The 22,500-nt window shown below is 36.8% G+C and overlaps 1 protein-coding gene across 4 annotated transcripts in view; it reads left to right on the top strand.

Annotated features, from left to right (window-relative positions):
• Positions 1-22,500, top strand: part of LOC106882154 (protein lifeguard 4) — a 78,174-nt gene that overhangs the window by 31,153 nt on the left and 24,521 nt on the right. Inside the window, exons 2-4 of one of the 4 annotated variants that reach the window (XM_052969106.2) lie at positions 10,528-10,691; positions 17,818-17,921; positions 18,619-18,765. In XM_052969106.2, the coding sequence (XP_052825066.1) occupies positions 18,645-18,765 (121 nt within the window). In that variant the 5' untranslated portion in view covers positions 10,528-10,691; positions 17,818-17,921; positions 18,619-18,644. Of the gene's footprint in view, positions 1-10,527; positions 10,692-17,680; positions 17,922-18,015; positions 18,098-18,618; positions 18,766-22,500 lie in introns of those variants that run through there. The other 3 variants (XM_014932725.3, XM_014932726.3, XM_089355899.1) reach the window with 3 other exon arrangements.

The following is a 22,500-nucleotide window of genomic DNA, read 5'->3' as shown; positions in this document are numbered from 1 at the left end:
AGTGAGCTAAAGTGCGGCATAAACTATAAACAAATCAATTGTGAACTGAACGCTCATACGTCGTCTTTGACGGGAGAGTCAATTATATGTGTGTGTGTGTATATATATATATATATATATATATATATATATATATATATATATATATATATATATATATATATATATATATATATATATTATATATATATGTATATATGTATACATATGTATATATATATATATATATATATATATATATATATATATACATACATACAGGTATATACTTATATGTGTATATACACATGCATACATGGGTACAGGACGTAAAAAAAACGTAAACAACACGAAAAACAAGAACCTGAAATACAAAAACATTGAAAACGAACATTTTTTTGCACAACGAAAGAAACAAATAGAAAAACGAGACAGGCAACATAAAGAACAATTTCTTCGTCAGTTGTCCACTGTTTTATCTACTCCGCATGTCGAGCGTTAGGACAAGATGCGTCTTCGTCAAAACAGTCACTCCCGCAAAGCAAATTAAATAAAATTTAGGATTTGTGGAGGGTCAAAGTTGGTAACAAAAACAGGACAGTTAAAACAAACGGTAAGGGCTGTTGAGCCATAATGAGGTGAAATATAAATGTGGCACTCCGTCGGTTACGAAGATGAGTGTTCCAGTTGATCCGATCAACGGAAAAGCTTGCTCGTGAAATTAACGTCATTGAAAGGTAGTTAGCTGCAGTATCTCTTATGGACATACTGTGTTAAAACTATAGCGAACACTCCACGTCTATAAGAGATATTTTGAGTTAATGCTTCAGTCACGTACACTGAGAAATATATATATTAGTGCTACTGATGACATGTAATTCAGTACAACCTGTCGTACAGTCTGGCCGTAGGCGGCTAAACCGGCAACACTACCATACCTGCTTGGTAAAGAGAGTGGTTTTACACTGGATGCCTGCGTAGAGTCAACGTCCATCCCATCCAAAAGCTGGAAGTGACGTTTAGCCATCACACTAGGAGGAAGTTCCGAAATAACACCCGCTTCACTGCAAAGCCTGAGATATTGCTCTAGCTTGTTTCTGGACTACTTGGCTTTGAAGGTGAGAGTCTGCGATGTTGTGCAACATGTTATTTCAGTACCCGATTGCTCACAGTCATTGTCTCTAATAACTGGGGTAAGATAATTTGTCAGTGATGCCATTCTGGGCTACGAGTCGACAGCCACTACACACACACATGACGTGGCTGTGTGGTAAGAAGCTTGCTTCCCAACCACATGATTCCGGGTTCAGTCTCACTGCGTGGCACCTTGGGCAAGTGTCTTCTACTATAGCCTCGGGCCGACCAAAGTCATGCTTCTTCCCCATACAAAAGTGTGCTCAAAATACAAAATTTGTATTCACTTATTTTAGTTTTCACACTGACATCGTGTTCATCCCACAAACGATGGGCAAGTCTTCCCAAAGCAAGTGTAGCCTTAGCTATTCTATCATTGATTTCGTCAACAAGTGTACCTTTAAAGTTAATTGTACTTCCAATATATTTAAACGACTTGACCCATTTGAGTGACTTGTTGTTCATCATCACGTTTGAGCCTTAAGTATGTCCTGCCCCAGGCTTTGGTTGGAATAAAACTTCAGTCTTCTTGATGCTGATAGTCAGTCCAAATGCACGAGCTGCAGCAGAAAACGGTCGACCGTTTTCTGAATTCCCTCAAATGTGTGAGAAATCAAAGTGCTATCAACAGCAAACAGAAAACTCACGTAGAATATCTTCCTTGTGATTTTTTTATTTTTTTATTTATTTATTTTTTTGTGAAATGTGTCATGATGCATCAAAACAATTTGAGTTGAAGAAAAAGAACAAGAGAAGAATTATATCCTGAAACCAACCGACACATTTACCTAATCCTAGGCAAAATCAAAATCATCAATGTCCCCACTGCGACTTCATAGCAAAGTCCATACCTGCACTCAAATTACATTCACGCATCTATCGCAAACATATGCAGCTTCTTAATTTTTGCCTTCTCTTTTTCTTTTTCTTTTTTTTTTTGAAAAGTTTTTTTCTTTTCCCTCTTCTTTTTTTTTTTCTATTAATCTCTTTAACTTTAAATCTTCTCCTTCAAACACACATACGTCGAAATAGATGTGAGCGGCCATTATAGAATATATATATATCTATATAAGTTGACAACTTTAAATACGTCGGATTTACTTTGAACAGTGTTAGCAGCTCTGTAAAGGAATATAGCATGATTTTGTTTATCCTCATTTGACATGACAAAGCTAAGCGATTTAGGGAAAAGCCACCAAACTGAAACTGTAGAAGATTCTGGTAACCGTGAACTTACTGTAAATGTACGAAAACTGGACACTTGCAGATAACACGGACGAAGCATTCAGTTTACTTGCTAACGAATGCTTTATTTATAGCTTAAGTTGGGGTGGGGGTTAAATATATACAGATTTCCTGATATTTGCACGATGGGATATATATTTTGTAAGGATCTCGATTCAAACTAGATAAAAATTTGTTGTTTTACTTCCCAGGCTAAAAACCAGAGACTTGGCGAAATAAAGGTGAAAATTAAGAGAATAAAAATCAAAAGGTTAACAATTAAGAACAAATAAATTTATACATACAGGTGCGGCTGTGAGGCAAGAAGCTTACTTTCCAAACACATGGTACTGAGTTCAGCCTCACTGGGCAAGTGTCTTCTACTATAGCCTCGGGCAAGTGTCTTCTACGATAGCCTTGGGCGAGTGTTTTCTACTTTAGCCTCGGACCGACCAAAACCTTGTAAAAGGATTTGATAGACGGTAAGTGAAAGAGCCCATCGTATGCGTGTGTGTGTTTGTGTTTCCCCACCGCTAGCGCTTGATAACCAGTGTTGGTGTGTTTACGACCCCGTAACTTAGTGGCTTGGCAAAAGTGACCGATAGAATAAGTACCAAACTTTTAAAAACATAGCACTGGGGTCAATTCATTCGATTAAAAATTCTTCGAGGTGGTGCTGCAGCATGGCCGCAGTCTAATGGCTGAAACAAGTAAAAGATAATGTAGAAGATACACGATTAATGCAAAAGAAATTGAAGCTGGAATGAGCAAAATAGTGTAAAAAATATGTGGGCAGGAAAGTCACTGTCTTCAACCAAAAGTCTAGGATTATTAAAAAAAAAAGTGTTAAACATCGATATGGAAATAATTTTAATGCAATAGACATGTGGGCACCACTCAAGATGTTCGACCACTCGTTCTCTGCAAGAAAAATGGTATCGCACATTAATCATTATAAGGAAAAATGTTTACAAATCATATTGTTCCATTTATGAAAACCGCCTACTTATTCTAGGCTAGTGATAATCCGACATGATAATGCATTTATTATCATCTACACTACATTGAAAATGGTTATTCAAAATCATACACATTTGTTTGGCTTTGGCTTGAACAATCTCCAGTAATAAACTGCATTGAAAATTTATAACATATCATGGTGTTTAATCAGAATTACTGATATTTTAGAAGCAAGGAGTCGTTATATGAGACGCCTCAATATGAAAGATCGTCTCTAAGGCAGCGAACTGGCAGAATCGTCAGCACGACGGACAAAATGTTGCATATGTTGCGTAAACGGCACTTGTGAAAGGTTTCAAGTTCCTTTAAATGTCTGTAGTCGGGAGTTTATGCTTCTTTCCCATACAAAAGGGTGCTCAAAATACAAAAATTTGTATACACTTAGTTTTGTTTTCAGACTGACATCGTGTTCATCCCACAAACGATGGGCAAGTCTTCCCAAAGCAAGTGTAGCCTTAGCTTTTCTATCATTGATTTTGCCAACAAGAGTACCTTTAAAGTTAACTGTACTTCCAATATATTTAAACGACCTGACCCATTTGAGTGACTTGTTGTTCATCATCACGTTTGAGCCTTAAGTATGTTCTGCCCCTGGCTTTGGTTGGAATAAAACTTCAGTCTTCTTGATGCTGATAGTCAGTCCAAATGCACAAGCTGCCGCAGAAAACGGTCGACCGTTTTCTGAATTCCCTCAAATGTGTGAGAAATCAAAGCACAATCATCAGCAAATAGAAAGTCACACAGAATCATTCTTGGTTTTTTTTCTTTGATCTGAAACTTTGCCCTTTCAGATATAATAGACATCCTGTACGAAACTGGAATTTTATACCTTCGTGGTAATCCCTGAAAGCATGTACGAGCATCATTGAAAAGAATATGGAAAAAAGTACAGGGGCTAAAACACATGTCTGTTTGGTTCCAGTGGCAAGAGAAAATGCCTCTGAACATTGGCTACTAAATAGCACTGTTGTTATTATTCCTTTGTACAGGGATACTATTGCCCTTATCATTTTATCAAGAAATCCAGCTTTTGACAAAATTTTCCAGAGCGTCTCACGATTCACCGTATCAAAGGCCTTGGTCAAGTCGATAAAGGCAATGCACATGTCAGCATTTTGTTCACGTGCTTTCTCTTGAACTTGATGGTGGTGGTGGTGGTGGGGAGATACCATGCCAACTGTGCCTCTCCCAGCTCGAAATCCACATTGGAATTCAGGTTATATGTTGTTTATTACATGTTTATTGCTGCGATTAAGGGTCACCCTCGCAAGAATTTTTCCAACTATGCACAGCAAGTGATTATCACATGCACTCTTCTTCCCCTTGTTTTTGTACAAGCGCGTTATAGATGAATCTTTGGACTCTTGAGGCACATATCCAGTTTTCCAGATCAAACAGATCAATATGCGCAACTTACTTACAAGTTGTCTGTCATCGTGTTTGTACACCTCTATGGGAATACCCTCTTGTCCAGGAGCTTTACTATTGGAAAGATTTTGATAGCAGTAATCATCTCTTCTAAGAAAGGAACTTCAGCTAGTTCTTCAATCATAGGCTACTGGGGGGGTTTCGTAGATTACTTCAGGGTCGGTAGTGGATTCTTTGCTATTTAAGAGTTTGGTTCCGTCGTTAGAGCGAATACGTTCTGTGGTACCCTTTCTTGGACCAAATATACCTTTCAGATTGTCATACAGTGCTCTCAAGTTGTGAGAGTTAAAAGCCTGTTCCAATTCTTAGGCTTTTTATTTTTGCCCACCTAGAATTTTTCATCTCACATAGTTTTTCTGTGTAGTTTTTCTAGAGGAGATGTATAGGGTCTTGATTGTTGGTGAGTTTTTACTTGAAATCCATGCCTTCTGTCCCATGTGCACAGTTTCTGGGAGAGGTTTAATTTGAGGATCGTTCTCGTCGAACCAATCTTGGTGCTTGCGTTTCATGAATCCTAAAGCTACTTCGGCAGATGATTTGATGCTGTCACAACACTTCGGGGTTATTGCATTCCTCTATTTCCGCAAGCTTTGAGTTTAAGTGGATTTCAAAATTTTTTGTCATTTCTGGATTTTTTCAAGAAGCGACGTTTATTCTCGAGTGTATACTAGATCTCAATGGTCTCTTCGCATATGGTTTAACAAATACCTTGCTGCGAAACATTCTGTGCTCCGACAAACACTCAGGAGTTTTATGAGTTCTGATCAATCTGAAATCACTGCAATCCTTATTCTTAGTTATAACATTGTCCAGCATGTGCCAGTGACCAGATCGGGGATGCTTCTAAGTGTTTTTGTATTTGTCTGCCTACTGTAACATTGTATTTGTGATTGTTAGACCGAACTGTTGACATTCGTAATCCACTTTTATTCATCGCTCCTGCCCCATGCTTTCCCATTACTTCTGCCTATTCTGGCATTAAAATCGCCCATCAGTCTGATTTTGTCATGGTATGGAATTTTACTGGCTATAGTCCGCAGTTTAGAGTAGAAGACGTTGTGTTCTTGTTCGGATTCTGATAAGGTAGGTGCATATGCACTGATAATGTGCATAGATGAGGATTTACCTATCAGGAAACGGAATGTCGTGAAACACTCATCAACAGTTTGAGGAATGGATAGCAATTTGCGAACTTGTGTCGTTTTAATTGCAAAGCCAACACCATGAATTCTTGGTTCATCTGCCAAAGGATGTATAACCACTTTCAACTTCCTTTAATTCACCAATATTTCTGCTGTTCTAACGGTAATACTGCGTTCGAAAAAATATCATCTTTTTTGTATCGTGCAATACACATTTCCACGCTTCTAATAAAAACAAATATAAGTTTGTTTATATCTATACACGCGTGGTTGTTTAATGAGCTATTTAGCGTCTAAATCGGGAGATGAATTTGTCAGCGGGCAGTTTAGCTTAATGTTAACGCACTCAGCCGGAGTCTTGGGAGATGTAGATTCGAATCCCATGCCTGTTTGCTGACACCTTTTTCTTTTTCGCCTTGTAAGGGTAATCTGCCTAGTATTCCTGCTGTTCTAATTCTAATACTGCGTTCGAATGAATATCATCTTCTTGTTTGTTTCATATATATATATATATATATATATATATATATATATATATATATATATATATATATATATATATATATATATATATAAACAATATATGAGTATATGCATATATATGTACATGTATGTACATACCTTCATCTACATGTACATATAGATACATAACTGGGTACATGACGTGGCAAAAGAACATGGACAAAATGATATACAAGGTACAACAAACAAGCAAGCCACATAGAAACATCTCCTTCATCAGCTGCCACCATTAAAACACCGGCGTTTCGAAGAATTAAGGCAGTACGCATCGTTAAAATGGTTCTTCCCACGAACACAAATTAAATTTTTTCGTGGAGGGTAGTGGCGGACGGAAAACAAGACAGGAAAACGAAACGGTGAATAAACAAACAAGCAAAAAGGCTGTACAGCCAGACGTGAAGTGTGTATGTATTGAACGCTGTGAAGCACGAACATGAGGGGCAAAGAAGTCCGTGCGAGCTTGGGGAGTCCATGAACGAAAAGAAATGGCAGCCAGACACACGTGACCAGGGCTGTGTAAAAAGGAAGAGTAGCAGAGGGAAAAGAAGGGGAGGAAGTAGAATAAGAGTGAGCAACGAGAGGTAGAGAGGGAGAGAGATATAGTAGTAGTAACGGTGAGAGGCGAAGGACGAGCAACAAGAGACAGAGAGAGAGAGAGATAGTAGTGACAGGGAGAGGCGAAGAGCAGTAGAGGGAAGAAGGAGAGGGGGAAATAGATATAGAGATAGAGAGAGAGTCGCGTTAGAAAAATAGTTAAAACTTACTGTATAAAGGTTAACGCGTGCGTTCTGTCGTGATACAAACAATATATGAGTATATGCATATATATGTACATGTATGTACATACCTTCATCTGCATGTACATATAGATACATCACTGGGTACATGACGTGGCAAAAGAACATGGACAAAATGATAAACAAAGTATAACAAACAAGCAAGCCACATATATATATAAGCAATGTTAAATCTTTGAACGAGATATAAACAGTAACTGCACGACAACGTGAAGTATATTTGCCACTTAAATGCGGCTAAACCCTAAGGGTGAATGCTACTGTACCTTTTAGCCCCAGGAGAACATATCCGCCAGCCATCTATTGACACACTTTCTGTGCCCTGTCGGTATTTGCGAAGGGAAGTCATCCTTCCCATCGTCGATCTGACGTGATACGCACAGACAATCGTACGACAATCACCGATCTTCGATGCGAAGGGCTCCCAATGCAAATACATATATCCTTTTTCCAAGGACGAAGGGTAAATACCCAGAAACCCGGGTCCGTGCGTATCACGCCAGATCGTCGATGGGAAGGATGACTTCCCTTTGCAAATACCGACAGGGCACAGAAAGTGTGTCAATAGCTGGCTGGAGGAGATGTTCTCCTGGGACTAAAAGCTACAGTAACATTCACCCTTAGGGTTTAGCCGAATTTAAGTGGCAAGTATACTTCACGTTGTCGTGCAGTTACTGTTTATACCTCGTTCAGAGATTTAACATTTTAACAGGTTGTTTGTGTATATTTGTTCATTTGACTTATTTTAAATAAACATCATATATTTGAACATAAGAAAATGAAATGAAATTTTCGATATCAATGCAGTTATTTCTGTTGATAAGTATGGTTTATTTTAATTTCTCCTCTTCGTATTTCAATGGAATCAAATTGTGAAGGCTATTGCATTCCCTGCGTGTCTACACTTTTAATAAGTTGAAAATATTTTCTAACCTCTGAACTCTTTTGAAAGATCTTACCTAAATCGTATACATTTGCGGGGTTCGTCTTTATTATTGCCTTCACAAATTAATTAATGCTGTACGTTTCTTATCTTTTTATTTGACGCAAAAAAAAAACTAAAGTCTAGTTTAATGACATCACTGTGTATATTTCCATGCATTATGTACGTATGCATGTATGTATGTATGTATGCATGCATGCATGTATGTATGTATGTATTATGTGTGTGTGTGTGCGTGTGTGTGTGTATGTGTGCATGTGTGTGTGTGGTTATTTGGTTTAATTTCAAGATTTCTTGCCAATAGAGTGAGTCGGTTTATAATCGATACCCAAGGCTCCTTTATTGGAATTTCAACAACATCAACAGGGTATGTATGTATGTATGTATGTATGTATTTCTTTAACTTGCTTCAGTCATTTGACTGCGGCCATGTTAGAGCACCGCCTTAAAATGTATATCTTTTATCTTTTATTTGTTTCAGTCACGAGACTGTGACAATGTTGGGATACTGCCTGAAGAAATTTTAGTCGAATGTATCAATCTCAGTACTTATTTTTATAAGCCTGGTACTTATTCTATCAGCCTCTTTTACCGAACCACTAAGTTACTAGGACGTAAACATACTAGCACCGGTTTTCAAGGCTTTTGGTCCAAATCCTCTCACAAGGCTTTGGTCGGCCCAAGGCTATAGTAGAAGACACTTGCCCGTGTCACAAAGTGGGACTGAACCTGGAACCATGTGTAGGTTTGCATGTTTTATTTTGTGTATATATTTTTATGCATATAACTGCATGTCTAGACATGCTCATATATACTTAAATGATAAACGTCTTAAAAGTTTTAGATTTTTATAGTTTCAGTGATGGCTTGAATCTGTAGTCTTCGAATCAGTTTTCTCGTTTCTGATTTTGAGACGCCTAATTTCTGAAGATTAGTACTTAGGCAGTGTGTTGCATATCACAGTGCCCCAATAATTACAGGTATAAACCTGAAATTGTAATCTGCGTAGGGTAACTGTAGATTTCTCAACATTTCGGTGTTGGTATTTTCTTTTTCGCTAATCTTTATATTAATGTTAACCTTCTACTGGGCAGCTGATATCCACAACTGTACACAGTTTCTCTTCTCTCAAGTCATTATGCCAGGTCTATTATGTTTACATTTTATTGAGGTTTTCTTCAGGACATTCCATCAGTACTCTTTCTTATTATGAGTGGCTATGGCTTCCACCATACTGTGGGTTCTTATTTCTTTGGCTTCAGGGTTATCCTTCCGACGGATCTCATTCTACAGTGTCTTAGCCACAACACCATGTCTCATCGGTAGATAAAACCGTGATGACATTTTCGGACAACTGCTTATGATGTGGGCTCCACGAAGTCTGCATCGGTTGTCACATTTTGCTGCTTTTCCTGCGTCTCTGCTCCTTTTGTGAATCAGCTATTTGGTTGATATTTCTTGTTCCTGGATTGCAAACGGATACCCTTCAAAGTGGGAGGTAGTAATCCAGTTGTTGGTCCATGATAGACTGCTTTTGTGATCAATGTAACTATCATTTCGGAGTTTTCTACTAACATATCCATGCATGGTCTTCTACTGATACATTCTCATCCTTTCATCTGATGATACGTTGCGATAAAGTCGTGCCTCTTCTTTGGGCATGTATTCAAGGTTATCAGACAGGGAATGCTGCTCAAGGAGCTACTTTCCAAATCTCATGATGTTATCAGCTTCATGTATGCAAACTTGGTCAAGGGATGCACTTCGACATTTAGTGGTTAAATGATGTTGCCGAAGGGATGTGATACGACACTCAAAGGCAGTCTGGATTGATGTGAAGCCTATAATGGGAGGCAATGTTCTGGATATCGGTTGAACATCGCCTTTCTCCCATTAATTTCTTATTCTTCGTGTTGTTAAGTCTCCAGCAGTCGAGTAAAGAAGTATTAGGCAAAACGCAGGTTCTCCATTAGTTTTTATTTACAATATATACAAAGGTGTGGTATGTTGCTCTTTTGCAGCCATCTCATGCGTTATAAATTCATCGTTCTCTGTCACGTGAGCCATTGCTTCAGGAGATGCGACAAGCAGACTAGCCTAGAGGACAAGCTAGCGAAGTGTGCTCTGCTATCAGTCGCAGCGGGAAAAGTGAGAACGAACCTCGAGGTTTCTTTCCTTTTATAGTTTTGCCATCGCAAGCCTCATTGTGAGCTCGCGCATGGCAAATGGATGCAGGTGAGGTGTCGCTCCAGTCTTGGAGATGGCAATGGCTGCCGCGAGATCTCAACCAATATGGCACTGACTGCTACAAGCCTCTTCCGCCTTGTTTTTGTTTTAGGTAGAAGCGACCTTCGTCACTGTTGATGTGGAAATTGTGTGCCGGTAAGTATCTTCCAGATTTTCACACCATTGGCTCGGACCGCATCAAGTAGGCCAAATGTTCGTACTGGCACTGCAAACACATTGTGGACCACTGTTTCATTGAATGCAGAGAGCTCCGAGGTTCGTATTTTCTTTATTCGGAATAATATTCTATTGTGATAGTATCTTGTTACAGGTACCATTGTAAGATATGTATGTATGTATGTATGTATGTATGTATGGATGGATGGATGGATGGATGGATGGATGTATGGATGGATGTGTTGGCGAGAAAACTCCCGATAAATTCCTGAAGACTACTACTTCGTGTATTTGTTCCATCCGAGTTTCAGAGACACTTCCTTGTCATTCTCACCACCGGAAATGCCGTGAACCTGTGATGGGACCATTGAAAACGTATAAACAACGATAACTATTATTTACAAAATTCATGGAATAGAATAAGTAAAGCATTAATTGTGTTAATTTCACTACATATCCGCACTTGCTCGATGTGATTAAGCGGATTAAACATAACCTATTTTTAAAGGTATTTCCTAGCTTATATCCTCTTTTTTTCTTTTTGTACCTTGTGGACATTACATCAGTTTCATTCATGATTAATGAATGAAATTAATCTAGAAATTAATCTAGATGGCGTACGAAAACAGGGTCACTGATTAGAATCGTGATATCACGTCAAATCATCCCCCGGGAACTTTTATTTTTAATCTGTATAAAATATATAAATTGTATTTAAATAAGGTAATTAATTAAGAATTTGTCAATTAATAAATACCTGCACAATTTATTTCGTTGGTCTCTCTAATCATTAGAACTTATTTTGTCGTATCTGTGTGACCCGTCTTCTGGTCTCTTCAGTGTAGAATAAACAGTAAATCTATCAGGTCATGCCATAAATTCTGTCCGATTTTACCTTTTTTAAAATTGAATAATATTTAATAGTAATTTAGAATGTCTAATGGAATTAAAAATTATTTTTATGCATTTGTGTACATTTAAACTAATTAAATATTATTTTACAGAATAATAGAATTAAAATTTCTTCGATTAAAACCCTTTCTAACATGGAAATATTCAAAGAGCATTTAAGGCACATAATGTTTTATGAGTACAAAAAAGGAAACTCTGAAGCTGAAGCGACTCGAAACATACACTCAGTTTATGGGAAAGAATGCTTAAATGAAAGAACTTGCAGAAGATGGTCTGCAAAATTCAGAAGTGGAGATTTCAGCCTTGAAGATGAAGATCAAACAGGATGTCCAATTGAGTTTGATAAGTTCCTTGAGGCATTACTTGAAGAAAATCCTACATTATCAGTTGAATTGACAATAAAGCTTAGTTCACACCATACAACTGTTCATCGTGATCTTCAACAACTTGGAAATGTTCCTAAACTTGGAAAATGAGTGCCTCATGAATTGTCCGAAAGCAACCACAAATCCCGAATTGACATCTGCTCTTCTCTCCATTCTCGCGAACTTATTTCACTCTTTTTGGATAGACATGTGACTGGTGACGAAAAATGGATCGCCTATCAAAATGTTAAACGTCGTAAACAGTGGCTTGGTAAAAGGGAAAAAGCTCAACCACAACCGAGAAGGGAACTTCATGGAAAAAAGGTTCTTCTCTCTATCTGGTTGGATTGCAAAGGAGTAATTCACTTTGAATTATTACTACCTAATGCAACAATCAGTGCTCAAGTCTACTGTCAACAATTAGAGCGTTTGAACCAAGCTTTGAAGAAAAAAGACCCGCTTTAGTGAATCGAAAAGGACAATGCGCGACCCTACATTGCAAAGATCACATCACAGAAAATCGAAGAGCTTGGTTGGGAAAAAAATTCCTCATCCACCTTACTCTCTCGACCTTGCTCCTCCAGACTACCATTTGTTTCGTAGTTTACAGAATCATTTGAGGGACATAACTTTCGCAAGCCAGGAGGAGGTCGAAACTGACATTTCAGAGTTCTTCGCTTTGAAACCAAAAGAGTTTTACATTGATGGGATTAAAAAGCTTGTAAATAGATGGAAGGAAATCATAGATAATCAGGGAGAGTACATTGATGATTTAATTTCAATTAAATATAACATTTGATCACGTGTTTTCTTTATTCAAAATTCGGACAGAACTTATGGGGATGACCTGATAGGTTGGGCTATGAAGGGAATCTGAATAACTGAAAACCGAATAATTCTAGTTTCAACCTCTTTACCAAGTCTGATGTAAACAAGATCATTAGTCTATATAATATGAAAGCAGCAACAAATCGAATGGAGAGTAACAGATCTTCGGACCAACTGCTTCTGCGCTGTTACTCCAAGCAAGCATACTTAACGCTTATATTAACTTAAATATTAAAAGATATCATGAAGGATATCATTTAGCTGCACCAGTAAGAGAACTTTATAATTATTGTCAGTCTTTCGTTAGTTTGCAATGTTCAACTGAAATCTTCTAAGGATAAAGCTTGGTGAAAAAAAAAGTTAGCTTTGCCAGTGTTTTATACACAACAAACATATCTTCAATGCCTACCGCTAGAGTCAAGTATAAATCATATGACAGTGAAATGGTGAATGTTGTTTATACATTTAACTGCGTTTAATAACTTCTTTGTTAAAATTGGTGTCGGCAACATTGTAATAAGCAACAGCAAAACAAAACTACAAGATATGCTGTCGGTAAAAAAATAGCTGTTAACATTTCAAGTAGGAAGCCATTTGTCAACATGAAAAAAGGGATTAGAAAAAAAATCATTTTACATGATTTCCTGATAAAAACGTTGAAACCCATTTCTTTCCCCCCAATGCATAATACATTCACTTTGTAATTTAGTTTCATTGTTGTTTTTTAATCACAGTTTTGCCCATTTTTAAATTTTACTTTGGCTGACATAACTAGGCATAGACTCCCTAGATTCTGGATTGTATAAACTTTAAGTACTCCTACTTGTTACTGAAATCTATCTTTCCAGCATAAGTACAAATCTCTAGATTGATAAAAGGTGATATGGGAAATCAAATGTGATTTGTACAATGGTTCCCAAGCTTTTCGCAACCAATGTTTAAATGAATTTTCCTATGGGTGACAGATTTTGAAAGTTCTATATGCAACAACTATTGAACTCATGTACACAAACTTCTAGTACTGGCTTGTCTACTGATCCTGTCAGATCGCTAGAGGATGGTAGGGGTTCGCTCCCCTGCTTGCAATATATCGGACACAAGTTGTATCGTTACCTAGGAATGAGAACCCAGGTTCGAAATTTCCCCAAGACACTAGATGAAGGGTGGAGGGTATATCAGCCGAAACGTTGTGTTAACAACAAGAGAAAAAATATCCGTCAAATATAAATAATGTAAATAATGTACATTATTCCTCATCTCTTAAATATAGAAATGTATACATACTTCCTGTTCACAGAGTCAGTTCACAGAGAGATTACCAGTTACCCGACGGCACAAACTAGCAATAAAGTAATGATCACACACACACACACTCACAAACGACACACACACACACACACACACACAAGCACACTCGCTCACTCACACACGTACACATGAGTTTCGCATCTAAGATCAACCCATACAATGTGAGTGAAATTGGGTAGATAAAAGCTGCATAGGGAAGCCCGTGGGATATATTATACCTGTAACTCAAAAGGTACAGCCTTGACAATACATTGTGTCATGTTGATTCTGCCTGAGAATTACATTAACAGTACACGCGTCTGTGGAATGCTCACCCACTTACACGTAAATTCAGCTGATAGGCTCCGGCGTGGCTGTGTGGTAAGAAGCTTGATCCGAGTACAATTCAACTGCGGGGCACCTTGAGCAAATCTCTTCTACTATAGCCTCGGGCCGACCAAAACCTTGTGAGTGGATTTGGTTGGCAGAAACTGAAAGAAGTCCGTCGTATACACACACACACACACACACACACACACACGCATACACACACACACATATATATATTTATGTATGTATGTGCATATTTATGTGTGTGTGTTTTTTGTCCCCCCGCTTGACAACCGATGCTAGTGTGTTTATGTCCCCGTAACTTAGCGGTTCGGCAAAAGAGACTAATAGAATAAGTACTAGGCTTACAAAGAATAAGTCCTGGAATCGATTTCTTCAAATAAAATTCTTTAATGCTCCAGCATGGCCGAAATCAAATGACAGAAACAAATAAAAGAATGAAAACGAATAAAACAACGAAAACCTTATTGTCGACAAATGTCTGCCACCACCACATGTGTGTGTGTGTGTGTGTGTGTGTGTGTGTGTGTGTGTGTGTGTGTGTGAGGGGGTGGGAGAGGGAGAGAAAGAGAGAGAGAGAGAAAGAGAGAGAGAGAGAGAGAGAGAGAGAGATAGAGAGAAAGGCTAATACAACCCAACATCAGTGACATCGCAACAGAGTAAACTGGAGCAAACTGAAATAAAGTGTCTTGTTCAAGGACACGACACAGCGCGGTCCGGGAATCGAACTCACTACCTCATGATTGTGAGCCCATCGCTAAATAAATCCGCCCAATATATACATACATACATACATACATACATAGAGACAGAGAGTGGAGAAGGCAGATAGACACAGCAGGATTAATATTCCGGATGTCTGGGATATTCATCCTCCTTGTCCATGTTCATATGTAACTGCACACACTGTTTTGTGGCTGAGTCATCATCAGCTAAACCAGCAACCCCTGAATAGCGCAACAACATGAAAAATTACAACTGTCAAAGCGGTGGCGTAAGCTGCCGTTGTTCCTCACCCACTGAGAGAGGGAATCGAAGCGAACCATGACAAACTACAGTATCATCATCTTTCTTCAAATGAACAGACCTCTCGTTATCTCCGTATAGTTATACGAAGGGTACTCTTTGAAGACTCTTCCTTCATTTGGATCATACTCATTAACAATGGTGCCTGTATTTCAGTTTTTCCATCAAAGTTCAGTGATGATCACAATTGTTGGCAGAGACAGAAATGATATATTTGCAAATCTTAAGTTCAAACAAGGTACATCGGTGGCGAATGTGTAAAGGTGGTTTTATTGGAAATTGGAGATATTATTTGAATTCGGCAGCTGCTTTCGTGGTGGAGCTGCCCTGTTAAGGGAAAGTGCTTCTCTCTTCACATTGGGCAAGGTGATCTAAAGACTGCTTATCTCTACTTCATTTGATTAGGCAATTATTTTCTGTAGACTAGAAATCAAATTTAGATTCTCTAAGACAAAGTAAACATTATCAAACAAGGATGTTGACATGCTCCTTTCGTCCCACCACCAGCAAGGTTCAATGCTAACATCGGTTCACTTACTGAAACCACAGATAGATGGATGTCACACAGCAGAAGCCTTTCTAGTGGATAGAGAAATTTCAAAAGAGAAAAGGCTTGTCCATGGTATAAGATTTGCTGTAAAATCGAAGCTGATAAACGATCTGGACTTGAGATCCAGAAAGAATAATTTCGTTTAGAATATCTTCCAAAGACCTTTATTTGAATGTTATCAGTGTATAAATACCAACCCTCGGTGCAAGTGATAATCACAGATCTAGTTTCCACGACACCCTTTCACCTGTTTCCATGACTGTACCGTCAAATGACAGATTCTTTTTCGTGGGATCTCCAACGCTCAGTTAAGTAAGGACTCCAACAAGAGGAGAATCCAGACATTGGAAACTTTAATTCTTCTAGCGATAGACTCCTCCAAAGATTATGAACAGAACACAATTTAACCATCAACAGCAATCTCTTGAGACTGAAGTCTGAAAACAAGCTAACATAGATATATTCTTGTCACCAATATTTCATTGACTATATCATTGTGCAAAGAGGTATTAAACCCGAAGCCAAAATCGCCAAAGTAATGACAGCCACTAGCGACTGCTGCTCTGACCAACGACTTGTTACACCATTTCTACGAATGAACAACGAATCATTGCTGAAGAAATTTAAAGTACAACATCGAAAAGATTCTGGGATTCGTCAAAATCTTCAACAAATTTTAGGTCAAAATTTAAGCACCAGTATCTGGGATTCATCTGCTTTGAAGTTCCAGTCATCTGGCTTGAACAGCACATTGCTTTGTGCAGTTGAATCAGAAGTAGAATTTTCAAGCTTCAAATATCAAGGTTGGTTCAATGAGAACAACACTGAAATGTACAAGTTTATCTTGAAAAAAAAACTCCGTGCAACTTCCCCACAAAAATTATCTTCGATCCGAAATAAAAGAGGGCAGCTATCGGCGTCCCGAGGTAGACGTTCAAAATCTGTAGAATTCACAATGACTAGTAACAATACAAAGTTACTGAAATTCAAAGTTATACTGACTAACATATGCATGAATGCCATCTATGGACCTCTCAAGACGCTGCTGATGCCAGTGAAAACTGAAGATGGGGAGTATTTTGACAAATAACGATGCAATCTCGAACCAGTGGACTGAACATCCAACTGAACAGACCACTACTGTTAATGATGACTGTCATATTGATTTCCCCTCTCCCCCAAGCGACAAGAATGTCAGCACCCGCAACTCTAAAAGAGCCAGAAATCTCAATCTGCCGAATGCATGAAATCAAAGGTTTTGATCCTGATTCTATTTTCACTGAACTGTACAAAAAAGATCCTTGAAAGCTCATCTCTGTCAAGTGATTCTATGTATATAGGAATGAAGATCAATCCTTAATGACTTTTAAGATACCAATACTATGACTATTTTAGAAAACGGTGCCCGTGGTTATAGTGTATGTACAAAATGCAGAATGATCTCTCTATTACAATCAGCAATATTCGACACTTTTTTCATTTTTATTTATTTATGCGCCCTTTTAAAGCCTAGCCAGGCTCATGGGCCCGGTTTCCCAGTTTCTAAGGCGTATGTGTCCCCCACCCCAGCTGGACGGGACGCCAGTCCATCGCAGCTTTACTCAAGAAACAGGAAGAAAGAGTGAGAGAAAGTTGGGGTGACAGAGTACAACAGGGGTTGTTAGATCGTCTTCCTTTTGTATAACTCAAAGTTGAATTCACAAATGGCGCATCTTGTATTTTTATTGACTTTCATAAGAAAAACGATAATCTATTGGGAGTTATTTCCCTTACTTGCAAGAAATTTAACACCACATCTTCATTTTTAGCTTGCCGTTTAATATTTTGTATATAATGTCAACACTAACCTACTGTCTTGTATACGCCTTTTAGCGTTCCAACATTAATTTACTCTTTACACTTGTAGTCAGAAGTATTATTTCAGAAACTATGAGAACGGAAGCTATAGAGTTTGTGCATCCATAAAAGAATTAGCAATACAACGAAAGTGAAACGGCTATAACAAGAAAGGTGAGTTGCAGAATTAGTTCATTAGAAGTTTCAATGTACTGCATTTTTAACCTGTCACTGGGTTACAGGGAAGCAACTCGTTGTCAATAAAATTTTAAGATGAAACGCAGTTTCTATGACACAATGTTTTCACCTGACTTACGAAAGAAAGCGTATCTTGTTATTTACTGAACTAAGTATTGGCTTGAACAACTCATTCAATCTGACCTTTTTAAATATTTTATTTTTGTAAACAATATACGTTGTCAATTTCTGTAATAATCCCAGTAATCGCCCTTCATAAATAAACAGTCATTCAACACCTTTTTTTTTGTTAAATGTAAATATTTTCTTTTTAAAGAAAATACTCTGTGTAGTCTTATATTTAAAGAATAATATTATTCATTTTTATTAGTAAAAATTAGTTATCTAAATTATTTGTTGAATTTCAGAAAGAGACGAACAATAAACTTGTTTGTTTATACTCCATGTAATTCGTTACAAAATTTCTTAGATATTCACACCTAACACGCTGGCATTCGGAAACCTGGATGATTTACGGACGATAAATATATAATTATTTTTATTTGCTTCTTTTTCGTTTTTGATTGAGTTTATCGAATATTTAAACTGCTGTTATATATAAATATGTTTTTGTTTTATTTTTTAAATGATTTCAATTTTTTCTTCCGTATTTTGTTTGTTTGGGTTTTCCCAGCAGATCATATGCTTTAGTGTAACAAGATGGCAGTTCCGATTAACTCGTTCAGTATGAATTCAATGAAAGACCCAGAGAAAACATCTGTGATAGACGACTTCATGTATGGAAGTAATGTTGCTTCTGCACATATTTATATACGCATGGGTAAGTCTTTATTGTCTCTAATTTTTTTTAACAAAATCATGATTTCTCTCTAAGAATATATGAACAGTCCGTCTTCTAAAGTTCTTAACATTGGAATAGACATACACACATATTTTTATATATATATATATATATATATATATATATATTTCTAATAATGAATGTAAATATCGTCAGCAAAAATATTTAATGTCAATTATTCTGTCATTTTATTGTGGATTAAAAGCTGTCCACTCCATGCTGATGTTTACATTTGTCCACATCAGATAAGTTTACACTGCAATATATGTTGGTGACATGCAATAATATATAGGTCAGTAACAGTCATAATAATTAAAATATTATTTTTTATTAACAATTTACAAAATTACTTATAAACAGTACAGGACATTTTACTTCCATACATTAAAGTAATTTGGTGAATTATATGTAGTAATGTTTGTTTATTACTCTGTGTGCCTTGTGTTGTCACATGTGAAGGTTGTTGTTTAACCCTTATCAGTTCTAATTGAGCAGACTTGTCGTCATTAGACATCTTTGCCTTATCTTTTATACTGACAATGTATCGAATGTGACCATTTTTAAAGATGGTGAAGTGTACATTGATTGAAGTTTGGCAGCTATTACTAGCAGGTCGAGCAACTTCCTAAAAGGCTTCCTTGTTGGTTCGTCACTAATGTAGGTTGACAAGAACACCTTGACACTTAAAAAGAAAATAGATATTATATCAGTCTGACTCAGGTAAGCAAATAACAGTGGTGATTTACATTAAAGTAATTCAGGTCATAAGGAAAAGTATGTCTGAAGAGAGTGAAAGTCTGTATTCAGAAAATACTGCGTAAAAACGAGTTAACTTCCGTTTAGTGTGGGGTTAAAACAATACCTTATAAAATAATTTCAACATTAATTGGACATAATAGCTTTTATTAATGGACCACAGACTATCATAAATATCTTTTACATATTTATAACAAAATTTCATAAAAATTAGATAATCCTTTAACTGGATCTGGCTAAAGATTACATTATGAAATAATTTGTTTGTGTGAATCAAGGTCATTATCAGTGATACATTTTAATTTCTGTTTTGCATACTCCACCCATATGGTATAATGTAAGAGCCATGCAACTACCAGCAAGTTGAGAATTAGCAAGGATTTCATTTAGGAATTTAGCTTGCAGTTAGGTATCCATCAGAGCTCCTGTTTGTTATAGTTTTTCAAACTATAACTGAGAAGGTCAAGCTTGTCTATGCTCTGAATCAAGTAGACTAAAAGTTAACTTGGCTTAGACAAAAGTTTTAGCAAGAAAGAATACAGGATTCTACTACAATCTGGAAAGTAATTTTAATTGATAAGTTGAAATGGTGAGGGTAGGAAATCTCTATAGTGTAACCAAAGTAAACTAGGTAGGTGAGATGCATTAAGATCACAGTGAGGCTGACAAAGGAGTTTATATGTAGCACAAGAGTAGTTAGCAGTGATACCCATGAAATCTTTCAGATGCTGGAACGCTCCCTGTAAGAACTTGGTAGCTTCTGTTATAACTAGATGACACAAAGAAGCTGAAAGAAACACTGAGCATAAATGACAGTTGGGTAAAAGTGCCAAGTGGAAGAATTCTGTGGAGGGTGAAGACCAAAGTGAAGGCAGTGGATAAAAGATTTTGCTTGAAAATACCCATGCAATCATGGAAAAACAGACAAAAAGGATGAAGATGGTGAGACTGATATGTGTACCAGAGTATGTAAGTTCATAATAAAACAAGTTTTTTTTTTGTTAAAAACAATGAGTCAACAGATAGGAGGTAAAGAAGATGTAATGATTAACAAAGATATAAGTAGGATGGATAAGGTACTGGACTATCTATTCAAAGGTTAGGAATTTAAATCAATTGCAGATGTTTCCTTGTTTCTAGATAGAAAACTTTAATGCACATTGTCTCCTTCACTGTCAGAAATATTACCTGCAAAAGACTACTGTTCTTTTTATGGGAATATCTCCTATATGCTTCAGGCTTCAGAGGTATGTAAAGAATTAAGTGCAATTATGCCTACCTATAAATGTGTATGCATGGTCATATGGTTTAGAAGTTTATTTCACACCCACATGGTTCCAGGTTTCATCTCATTATTAAAACTTTGGATTGAGCAAGAATTTTATGAACAGAAGCTGTACAGGACATCTCTTGTGTGCGCCATTTTATAAGAGACCACTTTTGAAACCAGCCTTTACTTGCTTTTTAAGCTGGTTTTCACACAGCAAAACCACTGAGCAAATAGGCTTATTATTTACAAGAGAAAAGAAAACCATCAAGAAAGAAGCCTTTGCACAATTGCTTGATCTGCCAGAAATAGAAACCAAATCTTCCTTAAACAACATCCTATAATATTTTTCAAAATGATACAATAACTGATAGGAGCTAGGATAGATAAAACTGAATACTTCAATAATATGCCTGACTGGATCAGAACTTACCTGGGGCTAAACAACAACCAGTGAATGACACAAAGTTACTCAATATTTATTAAATCTTTTCTAATTCTTTATTTTGAAAATTAATTGAAACTTAGGCAGTATGTTTCATTAGGAATATGATCATCTATATATATAAAAATGAGAATGTGTGTGTGTGTGTGTGTGTGAATCCCTAAAACTCGAGAACTACACAACCAATTTCATTCAAATTTTACACATGCCTTAGGGTTCCGGTTGTGTTTTAGTAAAAAAAAAATTTTAACTTCTTGCATAGTTCGAGCCCACAGCAACATCATATCTCCACTATTTAAGTATTACGTGTCAAAAGTGAAACAAAAAACACTTATGTCAAATACTTTCACTTTAAAAATGAAACTATTCCACTAACTGAAACAATCACATTTCGATACTGTAATGACAGATACTTTCACTTTAATCGTGTGTATATATATATATATATATATATATATATATATAGAGAGAGAGAGAGAGAGAGAGAGAGAGAGATGTATATGTATGCATATAGATGTATATGTACACGTATATGTATAGATATAGATCTATATGCATACATGTATTTGTATACATATGTGTAGATGTATATATATAGGTGTACATCTAATATGTACACATATAAATGCATACAGATATCTATACATATATACACCCACACACACACACACACATGCACACAAACACACACATTAGTCATTTGTTTTCTTATCCAAAACTACATCTGGAAATTATATTCTATGCATAATGGCCATAACCCCCATGAAAATTCATATATTTTTGATGTTGATGAAGTTTTAACCATACATATTACACACAAATAAAGTAATATTTCTAAAATTTTTTCTTCTTAGAAGTTACAAAGACCCCTTCATGGGGACTTCACACCCACAATTTAGTCATTTTTCCTAAGCAAAGACGAATACAGTTGTACCATTGGTAGCGATAGGGTCACCCGAACATAACAGATGAGCATTATTTGTAATTCAATGGTACAACAGTGTAAGACTATCCTTTCAGATATACTTACATTGTGATTTCTGCAATGTGGTGCATAAATTGTCAAGTAAATGAGGCTCATCTTTGCCTCCACTGATTCACTTGCAAAGTGTTGAGCAAAATTAATTCATTGCAGACCCCCTTTCAGTCTTTTTATTATCACTGCGACACACATAGTCCCCAGTTTGTAACATTGATTTCAAGGCCTTCCCAGATGAGTGACTGGTTGTTCTAAGACATTTATTGA

Source organism: Octopus bimaculoides, chromosome 1 (genome assembly GCF_046866305.1).
Source record: "Octopus bimaculoides isolate indiv1 chromosome 1, ASM4686630v1, whole genome shotgun sequence".
NCBI classification, from domain to species: Eukaryota; Metazoa; Mollusca; class Cephalopoda; order Octopoda; family Octopodidae; genus Octopus; species Octopus bimaculoides.
Note: the sequence above shows the minus strand (reverse complement) of the source record. Positions and strands in the feature narration are given on the sequence as shown.